This window comes from Tubulanus polymorphus, chromosome 12, assembly GCF_964204645.1.
Source record: "Tubulanus polymorphus chromosome 12, tnTubPoly1.2, whole genome shotgun sequence".
Classification (NCBI taxonomy): Eukaryota; Metazoa; Nemertea; class Palaeonemertea; order Tubulaniformes; family Tubulanidae; genus Tubulanus; species Tubulanus polymorphus.
Genome location: NC_134036.1, coordinates 3,615,889 through 3,632,578, shown reverse-complemented (window position 1 = coordinate 3,632,578; position 16,690 = coordinate 3,615,889). Strand labels below are relative to the sequence as shown.

General features: G+C 37.8%; 1 protein-coding gene across 1 annotated transcript; it reads right to left on the bottom strand.

The window, feature by feature from the left end:
* Window positions 1–4,431: 4,431 nt before the first annotated feature.
* Window positions 4,432–8,183, bottom strand: LOC141914192 (uncharacterized). Its single transcript, XM_074805459.1, has 14 exons — window positions 8,147–8,183; window positions 8,018–8,031; window positions 7,439–7,514; window positions 7,254–7,270; window positions 7,054–7,138; window positions 6,663–6,707; window positions 6,347–6,382; window positions 6,228–6,244; window positions 6,058–6,136; window positions 5,814–5,830; window positions 5,603–5,696; window positions 5,202–5,245; window positions 4,812–4,885; window positions 4,432–4,714 (listed from the first exon to the last, which is right to left on the bottom strand). The coding sequence occupies exons 1-14, from the start codon at window positions 8,181–8,183 to the stop codon at window positions 4,513–4,515; spliced, it is 837 nt and encodes a 278-aa protein (XP_074661560.1). The 3' UTR covers window positions 4,432–4,512.
* Window positions 8,184–16,690: the final 8,507 nt, after the last annotated feature.

The window sequence follows — 16,690 nt, the reverse complement described above, 5'->3', positions numbered from 1 at the left end:
GAAGCTCGAACAGACAATGCATTCTTCAATAAATAGAAACATGAAATGAGAATTAACGTCAGAGTTAAACTACGGTCACTGCTGCTGCTGCTGCTGCTGCTGCCGCTGCTGCTACTACTGCTGCTGTTAGAAGTTTGATTATTTGTAGACATAGTTTTTCTCGCTGCTCCTGCGCGTCTCAACGTGAAAATCAATCGGATAGTTATCAGAACCACTATCACTGTCGGGATTATAGTAAATATAGGAGCCCGGACAAACACGCCATAGTATTTCAAATAAATGTTTTTAGCAAATGGAGTGAATTTCCGATTCCATCTTTCGTGTCCAGTGCACGGATTACGGGAACGATGGTTATAGTACAAGAAAAATTCTCTAGACTGGTTGCAAAGAGAAATTATTACAACAATAGTGACGTTGATATGGCTTTTCTTGATGCTTATGATTCTGATAGCTTTCAGAGGCCAACAAACAACTACATATCTGTCTATTGCTATTAACAATGTTATCAGGTCACTGATACTTGAAAAAACTTTTCGAATGTGTTGAGTATATATATGCATGCGCTTCATAACGTGGTTTATTTCAGCAGTCATGTCCAGTAACAGCGTGTGACTGTAGAGCCCATACTGGAAGTCAAATACGACACAAGACAAACAAATAAACATGTCCGCAACGGTCAAACATCTCAAATAGAATATACTAGTGTTGTTCGAACGTTCTTTGCTGAGAATTATAAAAGACAATGAATTCGCCATCAAACCGAAGATGGCGATGCTGAAAACGACGTAAGTAGTTATCTGCAGAAACAGATTTACGTGAAACGGTTTATAATCGGCGTGATGGATGTATTTACACCGCGAATGAGGTTTAAACAATGCCTTCTCAGTTGTGGTTGTCACTCCTGTGGTGTTGGCGGTAAAGTTCCCTGCACCAACCGATACATTTTGCGCGGCCATCAATTCAGTTTGAAGAATCTTCTTTTTGAAATCGAGGACTTAAACTTCCAAACATTGCAAACAGTCGCATTTTAGTTATGAGCGATTAAGAATATTGCTCGCTATAGAACGACCCACCAGACAGCCAAACTGCTGAGTCAAATGAACACTGAGTCTGAGAGATGAGAAATCTATGAATTGCAGTCCTTCAAAACCTAATATGCCTCAGGGAGATGTTTATACATTAACGAAATCAATCAATGTTTGTTGGTGAGTTTTTTACTATACGGAGTTAGTCGCATTGATGACAAAATTCCAATAGCAAAAATATACGCATTTCACCTAAAAAGTAATAGCTTTTTAATCGCATCAATGAAAAATGAAAATGATGTTATATTACGTGAAATTTAGAACAATCCAGGAAGACACGCGTGTAATGATACAGTATGCATATTATATACTGGTCTCGTAGTATTTGTGCCGGCTGTAGTCACGTGATAATAGGTATACGGCGTATTTGGACGTCACGTCTCAAGAACCGATAAAATAACCACCGATATGACGTCATATAGCGCCAGCGTTGATCACAACGTCAGTGAATAAAATCGTTAGGTTTGAATCATAATCTGAAGTCATTATTCGGAATTCTTAAGACTCGGAAATTTGATTCGAGTTTATATAGAAATTGATGAAAAAAACGTTGTATAGTGTTTACGAATGTAGTTTTAAAGCAGGGTCCAAATCCACAGTTCTGAGTTAAGATTTGACTCTGGGTTAAAACATTGAAAATGAACTAACTTTAACTCACAGTTAACTCTAACTGACAACTGTGGAACTGGGTCCAGATCTGTAGTTAGTCTTCTGTAGTTGGTTGCGGTTGATTGTGGAACTGGCTCATATGAAATGTGGACTAGGCATTTTGTCTATATTTAGGGATTAAGCAACGAGTATTTTATCTATGACAGTAGATTATGTTTCGATATTTCAATATCGTAATTAATAAATAAGCAGTTCTTTTCTTCTTATTTCGCTTTAAGATAAACATCTAATGAACTGTAAGAGGCGAATGTTCATGAATAGAAGTAACCATTGAAATGTGATTATTGAAAATAAGAAATATCGAAAGCTTGTAAGAATTGAATGTATCAGATTTGACACTTCTTAACCGAAAACATCGCTTTCAGTTGATTTCGAAAGCGACGCCTCGAAGCGCAATAAACGACGAAATTACAAGATGATACAATCATTCTTCCGATGGCCCCAACTGGGTTCATATAAACGTGAGAAATGCCTTTACCGAGTGAACCACCTAAAGTTTTTATCAAGTTGACGATGGAGGCTCGGACAGACAATGCATTCTTCAATAAATACAAACTAGAGATGAGAACTAACGTCAGAGTTAAACTACGGTCACTGCTGCTGCTGCTGCTGTTAGAAGTTTGATGATTTGTAGACATCGTTTTTCTCGCTGCTCCTGCGCGTCTCAACGTGAAAATCAATCGGATAGTTATTAGAACTACTATCACTGTCGGGATTATAGTAAATATAGGAGCGCGGACAAATACGTCGTAGTATTTCAAATAAATATTTTTAGCAAATGGAGTGAATTTCTGATTCCATCTTTCGTGTCCAGTGCACGGATTACGGGAACGATAGTTATAATACTTGAAAACACTCTTACAATGATTACAGGCAGAAATTATCACACAAAAAGTGACCAAGATACAACTCTTTCTCATGGTTATAATTCTGACAGCTTTCAGAGGCCAACAAACAACGATATATCTGTCTATTGCTATTAACAATGTTATCAGGTCACTGATACTTGAAAACAAAAATCGAATGTCTTGAGTGTATGAATACATGCGCTTCATAGCGTGGTTTATTTCAGCAGTCATGTCCAGTAACAGCGTGTGCATGTAGAGCCGATACTGAAAGTCAAATACAATATAAGACAAACAAATAAACATGTCCGCAACAGCCAAACATCTCAAATAGAATATACTGGTGTTGTTCGAACGTTCTTTACTGAGGATGATAAAAGACAATGAATTCGCCATCAAACCGAAGATGGCGATGCTGAAAACGACGTAAGTAGTGATCTGTATATACAGATTCACGTGAAACGGATTGTAATCGGCGTGATGGATGTATTTACACCGCGAATGAGGTTTAAACCATGCCTTCTCAGTGGTGGTTGCTATGCCCGAATGGTTGGAGTAAAGTATTTCAGTACCGACCGACGCATTTAGTGAAGTCATCAATTCAGGTTGCACCACTGCTTGGTCGAGGAACGCAGCAGAACTTAAAGCAACATGCGTTCCAAGTATTGATAAATCCTCAAGATACTATATAGCGGTTGATCAGACGCCAACTGCATTACTGAGTCAAACTGACGCCGAGAACTTGAAGACTGAGTTGATGAATAGTTTCCAATCCTGCAATTTCGGTGAAGCGAAATCTACCCTACCATTACAATATTCCATAACGTACAATATTTCATATCTTTATATCTGTAAACCAGATCCGAATCAATATGTGAGAAATGCACGCTATCCATGCGCAGAATGATGCATCTATGTTATAGCATAAGAGTACTGGGAAAGTAGTTACCAACTTCAAAAAAAACCTGGACATTCGTTTATGAAGCCGATTCACTAACTTTGCGTCTGGTTTTGATTTATCTTTTCTGTTTAACTCATCCAAATGTGTCTAATTTACGAATTTGGTAAAGAATAATTGAAAAGAATATGTGGTTCGATCTTATATCGTACACAAGACAATACGTTTAGATTTCCCGTACGTCGGGTGTTACCGCATCCGTTCAAGGGCGGATCCTACTTTTAAGTCGAAGAAAATACTCTGAAATATAATTTCCAATATCAAGCGGATATTCGATTTAAACAAAGAAGTTCCCAAGAAAAGACGATACCAATGTTATATCATCGGTAATCATTAATACGATATGCCGTTTTTCGAACCCGATGAGGAGTATACAATTTCAACGATCAAACCGCGCTAAAACAATGGGTCCATGCGATAATACAATGGAAAAAAGCCGAAAAACGATGAAGAACAATAGCTGTCGATACGAAGGGTGGCAGATTTGCAATACAGCCGAGCTGCTTTCGTGGTTCTGATAAAACCGCCCCGGTCACTGTTATTTATAAGAGTGTAACGATAACTGATCGAGTGGAAACATCGAATCAAATATTATTCATACCTTAATTAAAGAAACCTTTGACTCGTAGTAACACTCTCTTTTGTATTGTGGGATTTTAACATTATAGTTATAAGCACGAATACAGCACATAGCATATATGTATATTCGATGAGAAAAAGTTACACGCAAACTTTGGTATAAATACAATTGGTTGCTTCACATTTCCAATTGTAGGCAAACAATTCCAACCTAACCATTTAAAGCTTAAACTTTTCCATGAAACTAGAACGTAATTTTATTTCTACATCATATCACAATATGTATGACTCGGCTTAAGAAGCAAAAATAGAATATTCTAATACAATGAAGAATAATAGTAGTCAACAGAGCAGTAGTCATCACGTTACGCCAAATTTATTTGTCCCTTACTGCTTCGCTTTCCAACTTGCTAGCAATATCGTTCCCGTTGGTGGACGTGGGAACGTCATCCGAATCGGCGTTGTCATCACCAAAAAGCTGGGCGAATCTTTCGGCTACGAACGCGTCGCGGCCGATTTTCTTTTGCAGTATCGCGTCTTCCATCCATCTCACCAATAACAGAGTCTTCCCGGTCGGCCTTAAATGTAAAAAGGATATCGTGACAGCGTAGCCAAAGCTAAACTAAGAAAAAAAGAAATGGATAGAGAGTTAAGCGCTAGTTCGTTATTGCTCACGTCCAGGTCATCGAACAGTTGGAATGGAACGGATCGGCCGGTTCGCATTGGTAATGCGGTGGACAAACGTCTTTCTGAAAATAAACAATTACGAAATTTCATATTCGCTCATCAGTCGCTCAGTAGACTCTTAGCATATGTGCCATAATACGACAGAAATTCCACGATGATTCAGCCAAAGATGTAGTCTTGAGTAAAAGTGTATATACAATATTCGGGGCTTTCGGGTATAAACTATAATAGCCATCACCAGTGTTAACATCTTTGGCTGTATTATTATGGGATTTCTTTCATATTCATCTTTAGACTCATCTTTAGATTCATCTTTGTCTTCTGGACTCATCATGAGCCATAAGTAAGGAGTGGACTGGCTTTTAACCCTATACTTACTCCGTTACAGTAGTCGTCACTCGTCGGTAGATCACTCTGCGTATCTGTCAAACGATGACGATGAATTAGAGACATTTCAGACATGTTTATACATAATTTACTTGTAGCGCTCGTAAAGTTTTAGGCAATGTATGAGGCCATTAAAACAAAGTTCTGCATTGTAGTTGAATCATTAATATGCACAGCACCAGAGTAAAAGGTTGGGCTACCATTAATTTGAACCTGACTCTTGAATTCTTCGTTCAATAAATCCACAATGCCCAATTCGATTTAGTATTCCCGAACCGTAAGGAACATATACTTTCCAATAATCCAGGAATATTATATTTATTCAGATTGTACTCGGTATGAGCTTGTGCGGGGACCTCAGTAATGTGTTCATATTTCAAATTTAGCATTACCTAGATCGACGTCGCCAGGTTCACAAACCGCTTTCAGTGGATCATCATCAATCAGTTTACAAACGTGTGGTGGCTCGCATTCGGTGTACCCCAACTGAAATGATAGGCGATGGATTAGAATCCGAATGTGGCGCGTGGCCATCGAACAGATGTTACGAAAACCAACTCGAGTCTCATGTGTCGATCAGTATCACCCTGACCTTCTACGTACTTTGCACATGTCTTCACCTAAAAGTAGAGGAACATATGGCGGTATAGACTGTGGAGAATCGAGTTCTACATGACAAGTATGTCATCAACATGAATTATGATTCTGCCAAGCGTAGTAAAGCATGCATTCAAGCTTAAGGTTTCATCTCACGGTGCTAAAAGGCCTACGTATATCCTGCGAGGGAGGATGAGTCTATGTCTCGGTTTCATACTTTAAGGCATAGTCATCCAGGGCAGGAACTTACCTTCTTTCAGATCGCAACTGTAGTTCCCATTAACGTCTTGTACGCAGGACAGCGGGGATGGACAAATGCTTTCGTTGTTCTGAAAAAGGACGAGATTTTGATTCGTCTATCTAGATGCGACCGTCGTGGATATCATCACAAATTAAAAAGTGATCTGCACTATACATTACCTCACAGCTTTCGCTTCCTGAAATTGACGATGATACAATGTATAGACGTTATTTTATTTTTTTTTACATTTGAGTATTTTCTATTCACGTTTTACATTAGAAAAATATCTACTGCTTACCGTTTGGCGAGTGAATTTGGAAGTGCATGATTTCACCTGTAAATCACAATGTATATATATATATATAACAATTTGCTGATTTGACGTTCTATAATTGATGACCCTATATAGTGACTCAACACGGAGGTGTCTAACAGTCACTGTCATTTGCTACGGTCAAACTTGCTTCTTAAGTCGGCGTATTCGTGACAATCATTATGTCGACGACGTATCCAAATGGCGACTTAATTGAATTGGAAATACGTATACAATTTTGAACTCAAACATAGACGCACCGCTTAGTGACGTGACTCGATTTCACGAGGGAACTACTTACCGTCATCGCCATCTTCGATGATGATGCTCACTGGGCCTTTTTCAACTGAAATACGAATGGTACGGGGTTTTAAACATTGAAGAAACAATGTCCGCGTTGTAGCAATAGTAGGAATAGACGGAAAATTGGATGTTATGGAAAGTTTGAGTCCGAAAATGTTTGGCCCTTGAGCTGCTGGTTTATTTCGACTTTTTCCAGGTAATCCTTCGGGAAGGATAACTTTGAATGAACGCCTAGCTCGTCGATGCATTTTGGACTATTCTGTTCTATTCTTATCGTGGGATTTGTGACGACACATTTTACAGGTTATAGATTAGATATAAAAATGCCATGAACGATATACAGAAAATTAAGATCCTATTATTGAGATCTGCAACGTAATCCACCTTACCTACTGGTGCCTGGCACAACGCTCTGTACGGGTCGTGATTGATAAGCACGCATATAGATGGGGGTTTACAGTTAGTAAATTGTGTCTGGAAAAAAATGAAATTCAATAAATAATCTGAGACAAACGGTGATGAGTTAAATGAACTTAGATTTCTTTTTCTCTTGTTTTGCGATGAAGGAAATTTCCCCGTGTTCACCTACGCTGCAAATATTCTCTCCTGAAAAAGGAAAATGTGAAAAACTAATTTCAGATATATTCGCAAGAATATTTACATCGAATTGCAGTTGATTCTGCGCTGTTTACTTTTAAGTAACGTCAGGCTAGAAACTGCATTCACTGCCGATGTACATTTATTGCCTATGCCTAAACAAATACTTATATTTACCTGGTCTAAATCCGCACGTGTATTTACCCCTTACCCGAACACAAGATAAAGGCGTGTTGCATATGGTTGGATCATCCTGAAATCAATCGTAAAATTCGAGAATCGTCACTTCAAATCAATTGTCGCTTCGACCGCACGTCCAGATATAGCAAGGTTAATTCATGTTTATTTACGTCATCAATGGTTTTTTGCAAATTGATAAAATTTTCTAACAAATTTATCATGTATTTTCTCAAAAATCGTTTAAAAAAGAAAGCTATACAATTTCTTGCGTATTGTGAAGAGTAATTTCTAGTAGAAAATGAAACGGTACTTTAATCTCTATTAACTCATACAGAAATAAGTACTTCTAAATTTTCCATAAGAAGCGAAGCTTAAAGGAAGACGAATTCGAAGGGGTCTAGAAAATCGGAATAAATGCGAATAAAACCGAAGCTGCCTTAGTTTCCATTATTTTTCCATACAGCCTATTTTGGGATAACTTCTTTTTCGTGGAACTTTTTCTGCTTGATGTTTCCGATGGGTTTTTTCGCGTTCGTCCCCGTACAAAGGTGAGGATACTCACATTACAATACTCACATTACAATCCTTTACTGAAAATATGAAAATAATGAAGACAATGACTACAAGAATTATAAGCGATGGTGTACTGAGATACAGGTGGCAAACCTCGGATCGAAATAAAATCAAATCAGAGCTAGCACTGACCTTCTTCCTCTTTCTCGAGATCCATTTCCAAGGTCATAACTGCAATTAAGAATACGATAATCGAGACAGGAAGTGGCGTAAAGAGATGTGAAAAAAAGGAAAAAAGAAATATGTAAACATAAGACTAAAACATGATACCTTGTTGCTCCTGATCGGCCGGGTCATTCTAGTAAATCGCAATAAAATTTGTAATCAATTCATTTCTATAGCTCCCGGGTCTGTTGTGCTTAGCATGATCCTGATTTTGTTATAAAATAGTAATATACAGGGTAGATAGACTCTTGAAAGCTTTTTTAAAAGCTCAGCAGGAAGGAGAAACAAGGTATCAATTTTTCTAGCCTGAACAACGTGTTCAATTTTACTTACTTTCATCAGAATCGTTCAGTATATACGTAAGGTTGGCGGAATCTACAATATGCAAAATTTGTTTGGAAATATTTCGGCAATTAAGAAGCGTGTGCAAATTGCAGAGAATACTAGAAGCCACTGGGTGGCTATGATTCTTATATACTTAGCAATCAACGGTTTCCAATTTGAATTAGAAAATAGAATTCTGTAAACGGTATTTTGATGACGACAAACAAAAAAAGATGTCCAATAATTCGTAGGATAAAGCAAGGCTCAAATTCCATAGTTACCGGTCAAATAACACTCTTAGGAAATATATCGGCTGATTTTATCGATGGAAATGGATCCAGATTTCGAAAGCCTATGCAGTTTGAATTGAATACTGTTGATCATTCGGAACTTACAAACAACTTACCTCTCGGTAGTCCACACATACCGTCGTGGGCATTTCCATTCAACAGTTGGCACACCTCTCCTGCCTCTTCGTTGCATTTCAAAAACTAAGAAAAACTTTTTCCCCTTAATCTGGACATACAGGCAAAACTTCGATCAAGGTTTTATGTATCGGTAGTTCCAGCGGTAAGTAAGGTAGTGGCAGATAAGCTAGTTTCACGCGGTTCGAAAACATGATAAGCATACGAATTTAACTATTTCTACTCTTCGTCCAACTCATGCCTCGTTATTCGGTACACTACCCAAATCCCATTAAACCTCGAAGACTCGGCAGGAACCATAATCAGTTTGGTCTTAAACTCTCAAGATTATCATTTGTTGTAATTATCAACATGTTTTAATTTCTTTCTCATTGCAGGTTAATCGTGATAATAATCGAGACAAAATATCTTCATAATTTACGAGGCTACTTACAGTACACATGTTTTCTCCTATACATAATGAAGAAAAAAAGAATTATATCAAAACCACCATCAAAACTCCACGAATAATTTTTTTCAGCCAACTTGTAGACTACTGAATCCAAAACAATATCATAGGACGTATGAAATTCTTTTTTTATATTTGCCTCCCTTCAATTTTACCCGAGCCACTTCATATTATGGACATAGTTTATTAGTAATCATCGCGTTATTTTATACAAACTCGTGGAAATAAATGGAATTGCAGCATAAAACTCCAGTGCTATATGAGGGCTGCAATGAACGCCTCAAAATGATGATGACGAAGTGGAAAAAACACCGACACCTAAACAAACATTGGGATATTCGACTTCTCGGTTGTTCGCCGAGAACCTTAGTGTCTGATTTACCACAGGTGTTCTAGGCGAATGAGATTATTACGAAGAAAACGCACGACCCACACTTGAGGACTGGGGGGAACATGCGGTTGATGAATAGAAAAATGATATCCATGACTGCCGCAAAGAAGAGGAGAACTGAAACTTTTTTGAAAACTTCCAACGGAGCAGAGACGAAGAAAAAATCCGGTGAAACGACGTAGATGAGATGCGGAAGAAATAACACACCTTCTAGAAAATCACATCTGTAGCCATCTATTTCTTGTATACAGGAAAGGGGTTTTTCATTCTCGCATGGATCAGGTTTGTCCTAAATAACGAAGCGCGCGATAAATCCTTTATTTTTCATTACATTTTAGATGACTAACTGCCCGATCTAAGCCTCTATCTTGACACATTACTTATGAACATTCTTAAAATTTGTGACTTCTTTTTCAAGAACATTTTTATCAAAATGCGTATTCACTGAATGGAATTTTGCGTTCACCAATCATCTCTTTTTTAAGTATTTTTCGACCTAAATATTCTCTATAATCTTAGCCGAACATGCGTATTTGTGTATCGGTCTAGTCACAAAGCTTTGTACAAGATTACAAATGAAAATGGTGACGCATCGTATACATGTACATGTACAACGATTTGCTCAACGGGATTTCTTTTTTAAATTGGTCTTACCTTACAGGACGGCACGACTGAAAACAAAGTTAGCGATTATGAAATATGAAAATGATAGAAAAAGTAAAATAAACTTTAGGCCTATCTTTAGAATGTATGTTCATTTCGTTGCGGCCTGAAAACGTTTGTATCTCATCGATTTTAACGGTACATTAACTTCAACGGAATGTAGAGCTTACCAACGTCAATGACTCCAACTGAAAAATGAAAAAGAATCGGATTTTCAGACGATGAAAGTGTGTGTCGAGGTTTATTGTTTACGAAAGACCTGCATCGAACTTCAGACGACAAATAATATTTGTTTTCTAGTACGCGGTACCTACCATTCTGTCGCAAATTGCGAGTGTCATTGGGATCTAAACGAAACAAAAACAAAATCGTTCGTATAATTGAACTATTTGATGAAGCATGAACATATACGGGAACGACTTAGCAAAGTGATAAAGACAACTTACGCTTTACGTCATAGCACTGGGCTTGGTTCGTGCTACCGTTGACTAGTCTACATTCGAGGCCTGCATCGCAAATATGGTGCTGCAAACAAAATATAGCTTCAGATATTCTGTCTAAGGCCTTTATTCTAATTACTTGGAGCACGGATTCTTTCAAGAAAAAAATTGGAGGGTTACGGGAAAAGTAGAACTAATTTTTCTTATAATATGTATTTCAAAATGGACGAGGGAAAAATAAGAATAGAAGTTTGTAGAATTTTTTTTATTGTGCGAGTATTTTACACAAAGGCTTGGAAGGAGTGCGGAAAAAAAATAATAAAATGGAATGAAAATTGTGATGAAGATGGGAGAAATGGAAAAAATTCTTTGCAAATCATGAGATTGAAAATTAAGATAAACACAACCTTTACAAAAGTTACTGCAAATCGAGATGTGCATGACAACACGCAGTATAAGGACTATAAGGAATTTTCTTTTTAATTTGATAATTTTAGTAGAATTCTACAAGCAGATTGAATGTTCTGATAGAATGGAGTCCAGAATGATCACTCCACGCGTCATGCAACTTACATCGCAGATCGTTTCCCCTGCAAAGTAAAAGACGGAACATGAATTAAATTTTCAATTTGATGTGCGGACCCCCAAATGCACTTTCAGCGCTCATGATCCTAGACCCTTTTTCAGTCGATTTCGTGTACGCATAATCACGCTCACCTTCTCTGAAGCCACACTTGATACCGTCGTCGGTAGGGATGCAAACTTGCGGCGCGAAGGCCAAACACGGATCCGGGTCATCCTGAAATGCGCGTATAATTCAAAAGTTCAAGTATTCCGCAGTTTGTACTCGTTTCGACAAAACCGAACAGATCGACCGTGGTATGTACTTACGTCGCATGAAGGTTGCCCTGAAATAGAAATTATAGATTGCAATTATTTACCATTTTCTGAAGAATGATGGACAGAACTTAGATCGTATATATTGATATTTAATGAATATTTGGCTGCGTTCGTTTTAGATTTCACGAATTTCAGTCGAAACGATTTTAAGAATCCTTTACACTATAGCCACGTATATATGCTTTACCTTTACTAGCGTGAATCCCATGATATGCGATGGTGATAATCTCGGCTTCTGCGGTAAAAATTCAAAATAACAGACAATTTCGAGGATGTCAGGACGTCTGATATACAAAGCAAAATGTTCGTAACCCATTTCAAGATTAATGACCACCGAAATTCCTTTCTAAAATCTTTCTAAATGATTGATTGCTGCATTTATTTCTAGACAGAAGGTCGTTCTCGACTTCGACTCGATTTCCCTGTTACTGTAACTAAAAGCCAGTTTCTGGGTCCAGTTCCACAGCTCTGAGTTAGAGTTAAAGTTAAAGTTAGAGTTCATTTTCAATGAGTTAACTCTCAGAGTTAAATCTTAACTCGGAACTGCGGAACTGGACCAAGTTTCTCCGGGAAGGGTAGATTTTTAAAGAGACTCTCGAAAGAAATCGTTGGCCACTTTGAACAATATTCTTACTGTTGCCACTATCCACGCATTGAGCTTTATATCTGTCATGATCGTGCACTTTACAGTCGTGTCGATCGAGCAAACAAGGATCGAACTGAAAAGCATAAAGACAGATCGTGTGTGTTGCAATACACGATTAACTAAATAATGTTAGTTTATCGTAACTATGATGTTATATGGAAAATGTTCCGTGTTCGGTGATAGGCCTCGTATCGGAGAAAATCGAAAAGGGTCCCAGCTATAATTGCAGGTATCAATCTGCTACAGCCTGGAGCCTGCACCCCCTCGGACATTCAACACTATTCATACCGTAACAAATTTACTTACGCTGCAGATAGTTACACCTGAAAAAAACAAACAAAATAGTACAATAAATAACCACACTCAAACGTGGAGAACGGGTAATAAGATAAAAACCTCTGTGCACGATTTAAAAGAATTTTAAAATCGAGAATTTATTTATTCAAAAAATAAGACACGACGTTTCGATCTCACCCTAGAGATCATCGTCGGGTGTGAACGAAAAACAGAAGTCTTAACTTAAATATACACGTAGATATTGGAAATTATATGCGTGCATCTTGGAAAAATCATAATTTCTTTATAGGAAATGAATGATGCATGTATTTTGCAAGATTAGTCATCCTTAGAATCAGGGGCCGGTTGAATAGTCATGGCTTAGACTTACGACCAGTAAGACCAAACTTATTTTTATGTCGTGACTGTGCAACTGAAATTTCTAGCCTTACTATTCCTGGGCAGACGAGCACACGGACCAGAAATTTGGGATGAAATCGCATATTCAGATATTCGGATATCTACCTGGTGGGTAAACACATCTCGTCGTTCCTGCTAAATCGATGCACCAATTTCTCCTCGGTTCGACGTCGCATTCGGTATTCCCTTCCTGCATGATCAGAATGTAACATAACGTACCGCAAATGATTAGGTTAATTGGGGGTCGAAAATGAAATGATAAAATAATTTGTATCGCCTTCAGACTTACATCGCATTTATGAGATTCTGAAACGGGAGAAGAAATTAGCATCAAATATCATTCGAAGCTTGAATAGCGAGTGAAAGCTTTCCTGGTTCGATGGTGACAATCTTTTTATTACGTCAGTTCTTTCTATCGTTTATTTTTACCTAAGATACTTTCTTCGTGTTTTCGAAATTCTTCCGGATTCTCGAGCCAAACTTCTTCTTGCGTTCTATACAGACCGTTCTCGTCCTTCAACTCTAATTTCTCCACTGGAAAATATCGTGCGGGTAAAATAAGTAAGTAAAGGGGATAAAAGGAGAAAACATTTAACTTTCGAACCATTTTCACGAGCATCGATTAGAAACCTCGATGCTCTCTTATAGTTGTTCTTCGAAGGCCGATATCCGTGGAACTTACACGTATTTTCCTGTACGTTATACTGCCCGTTGAGGGCGTGACCTGCAATATTTTTCGTCGCGTCTCCGAATTCAGGCTTTATAACGTCGTCAATAAAGTCGCTAGCCGGGTTCATGTTCGGGTTGTTTTCCAAGATTCTTAAATTGACGATCGTTACGAAATTGACTATGGTACTGCCTTCACTGACAAAAAAAAACGGAACGACGCCGATTATCAATGCAACTAATAGGGCTAAAATACCTTGATACTTTGTTTCTCATTTCAGCTGAGCTTAAAAGTTAACCAGGGCGGCCGTCTATCTACCTTGTACATTACTTAATTTAAAAATCAAACAATAACAGACCTGGCAGTTATATAGAAATGAACTGATTACAAATGTCATTGCAGTTTACAAAAGGCAACCCGGCCGATTAGGAGAAACAAAGTAATCATTACATTTTAGCCTAATGTTTAGTAAAATAAAAACTATCTAGATATTCGAATACCTAAAGCCTGTGATTCTAACTCCAATGTACCATTGAAAGTTCTTCGTTTCTATCAATTCGTCGAGCTAGAAATAAGAGCAATCAAGTAGTTCTTTTTCCTGATCAGGGCGAACTCTTTACTAAATCGTGTTTCGAACTATAATTGTAAATTGGCGAGAAGTAAATTGAAGGAATAAATTGATGAATGGATAAACAAATTTTGTGGATTTTTACACGCGGTTCTTTGCTTATCTAATTTGCATATCACGGCAAATCATAATACTAGTGGGGGTGCGCAACCCTTAGATCCGCCCCCGGAAAGATACCCTTGACAGAGGCATTTTTGACGAGTTGTCGAGAAACACTTACAGCCGATTCCATTTCTCTCTGCATATTCGTGTACGCGACCGATGCGCTGTTTTTTAAATCGGGATCAAACTCTTCGTCGAGGCTAAGTTTAACGTGCATCACTTGCGTTCGTACTTCTGTACATTCACAAAAACAGAGGCGAACAAACATCAAAAGATTATCGGGGACTTTTTTGAATATATCATGTTTCCTTTAACTTAATCATTCGGTTGATACCGAGATCGAAATGAAATTTTGAGGAGTTTATATACCGTTATCATTATCCTGGGCCCAATTGCGCAGTCGTGACTTAAGTCCAAAAGTGATCTTAAATCTCAAAACTGGTCTTCAGTTATCAGTTTGGCTATAAACCTATAAAGCTTGTCTTAGACAATGGTCTTAGATTCATGTCATGACTGCGCAACAGGCCCCTGAGGTATACAAGACTCACCTTCGTTAATGTCTGCGAATGTTTTCAGATTTCTGATCGTGGCTTCGATCACCAACATAGCGATAATAAACCTATACCACAAATTATCAAAAACATAACTGGCTTTTAGAAAACAAGTCGTAGGCCTAGCTGCAAAACGATGGCACCGAAAGACTGGCGTGTAGCTTCGGAAACGGATGGGATTCGATCGTCGAGGTTTTTTTACAATCGCTTCGCTATTCAAACATTTTCCAAATTACCAGAACTGCGGTAAATTTCTTCTCATTTTCTATTGTGAGTTCAACGTTTTTATTTGACCTTATTTCGCTTTTAGTATATGCCAATCCCAACTTAAATTACTTAGAGAACCTTCTGAAATTTGAATACATGTTTTCGGCAAGTCCTTTGAAGGGTTTTCCTCGAAAATAGATGTTTTACCGACTAATAATAATAATAATAATAACATTTATTTCTATACCGCTCTCCACTGCGTCTTAGAGCGGTTTACTTAAGATATACACATAATCATATTACATTTCAATAAATTTTGTTTAAAAAGGTAGGTTTTCACACCCGATTTAAATTCATCAATATCTGTGCAACTGCGCAAATAAGAGGGCAGATATTTCCATAAAATTGTAGCAGCCCAAGCAAAAGCTCTTTCACCGTAAAAAATTGTATTAAAAGGTACATGAGACAGAATAACTTGATTTGTAGATCTAAGACATCGACTAGGTCTATGAAGAGACAGCATTTCTTTAATACACAGAGGGGAAAGACCATTTAATGCTTTAAAAACCAATAAAACTGCCTTGAACTCACTCGTTTGTGTACAGAGGTAGCCAGTGCAATTCAAAAAGGAGGTGGTCTAATTCTAAGGAGGTGGTCTAATTCTTAAATTGGTTGTTCTGTATTTTGTAAGCTACGTACATGACTATCAATAGTATGAATTAATATTAGTGTTAGGCCGCGATGATAGACAATTTCTGTATAAGATGAACGCGTAAGAAGAATTCCGGAAAGACGAACAGTGAAGGTGGCAGTTGATGAATTATTGAGTGACGTTTCGGTCCTGATATTCAAGTATACTCAAGGAATACTGATCACCACAGAACTTTTAGAAATAAATATCTTATGTGAACAGCTTTCTTATTGTGTCTGTATAATACCGCTGCTCGGACCAATGGATAACATGACGTTATTAAGAATGGTATTTTCATCGAATTTTAGTTAGAATGGGCAAACTTATTTCCTGAAAAATGTTGGCGTTAAACAGGATGGCATTATGACTGATGAAATAATTTACATTGATATCAATCTCTACCGGTCATTCAGTATTATCTCCCTTCTTTCTAACCGTCGATCCTTATATATATTCTTTTTAGTAATTCATGGCCTAACGCTTACCTCGCTATCGTTTTCATGGTTCGGGGTGTTCGGTAGGAATCCTTTCGTATACGCTCTTAACAGCGTTTATGGCGCTATTTGTAAAGGGTAGATTGTCAACAACCGGCCCGCGCGAGATTACGTCCGACCGAATGACTTCATTTCAATGATTGACGCGGCCCAGATGTTGCGCATCTACAGTTGGCGACAAAAGAGCTATCACCGGTCAACTGAACTGTCATTTTGACCTGCTGCATCTGAACAGCTT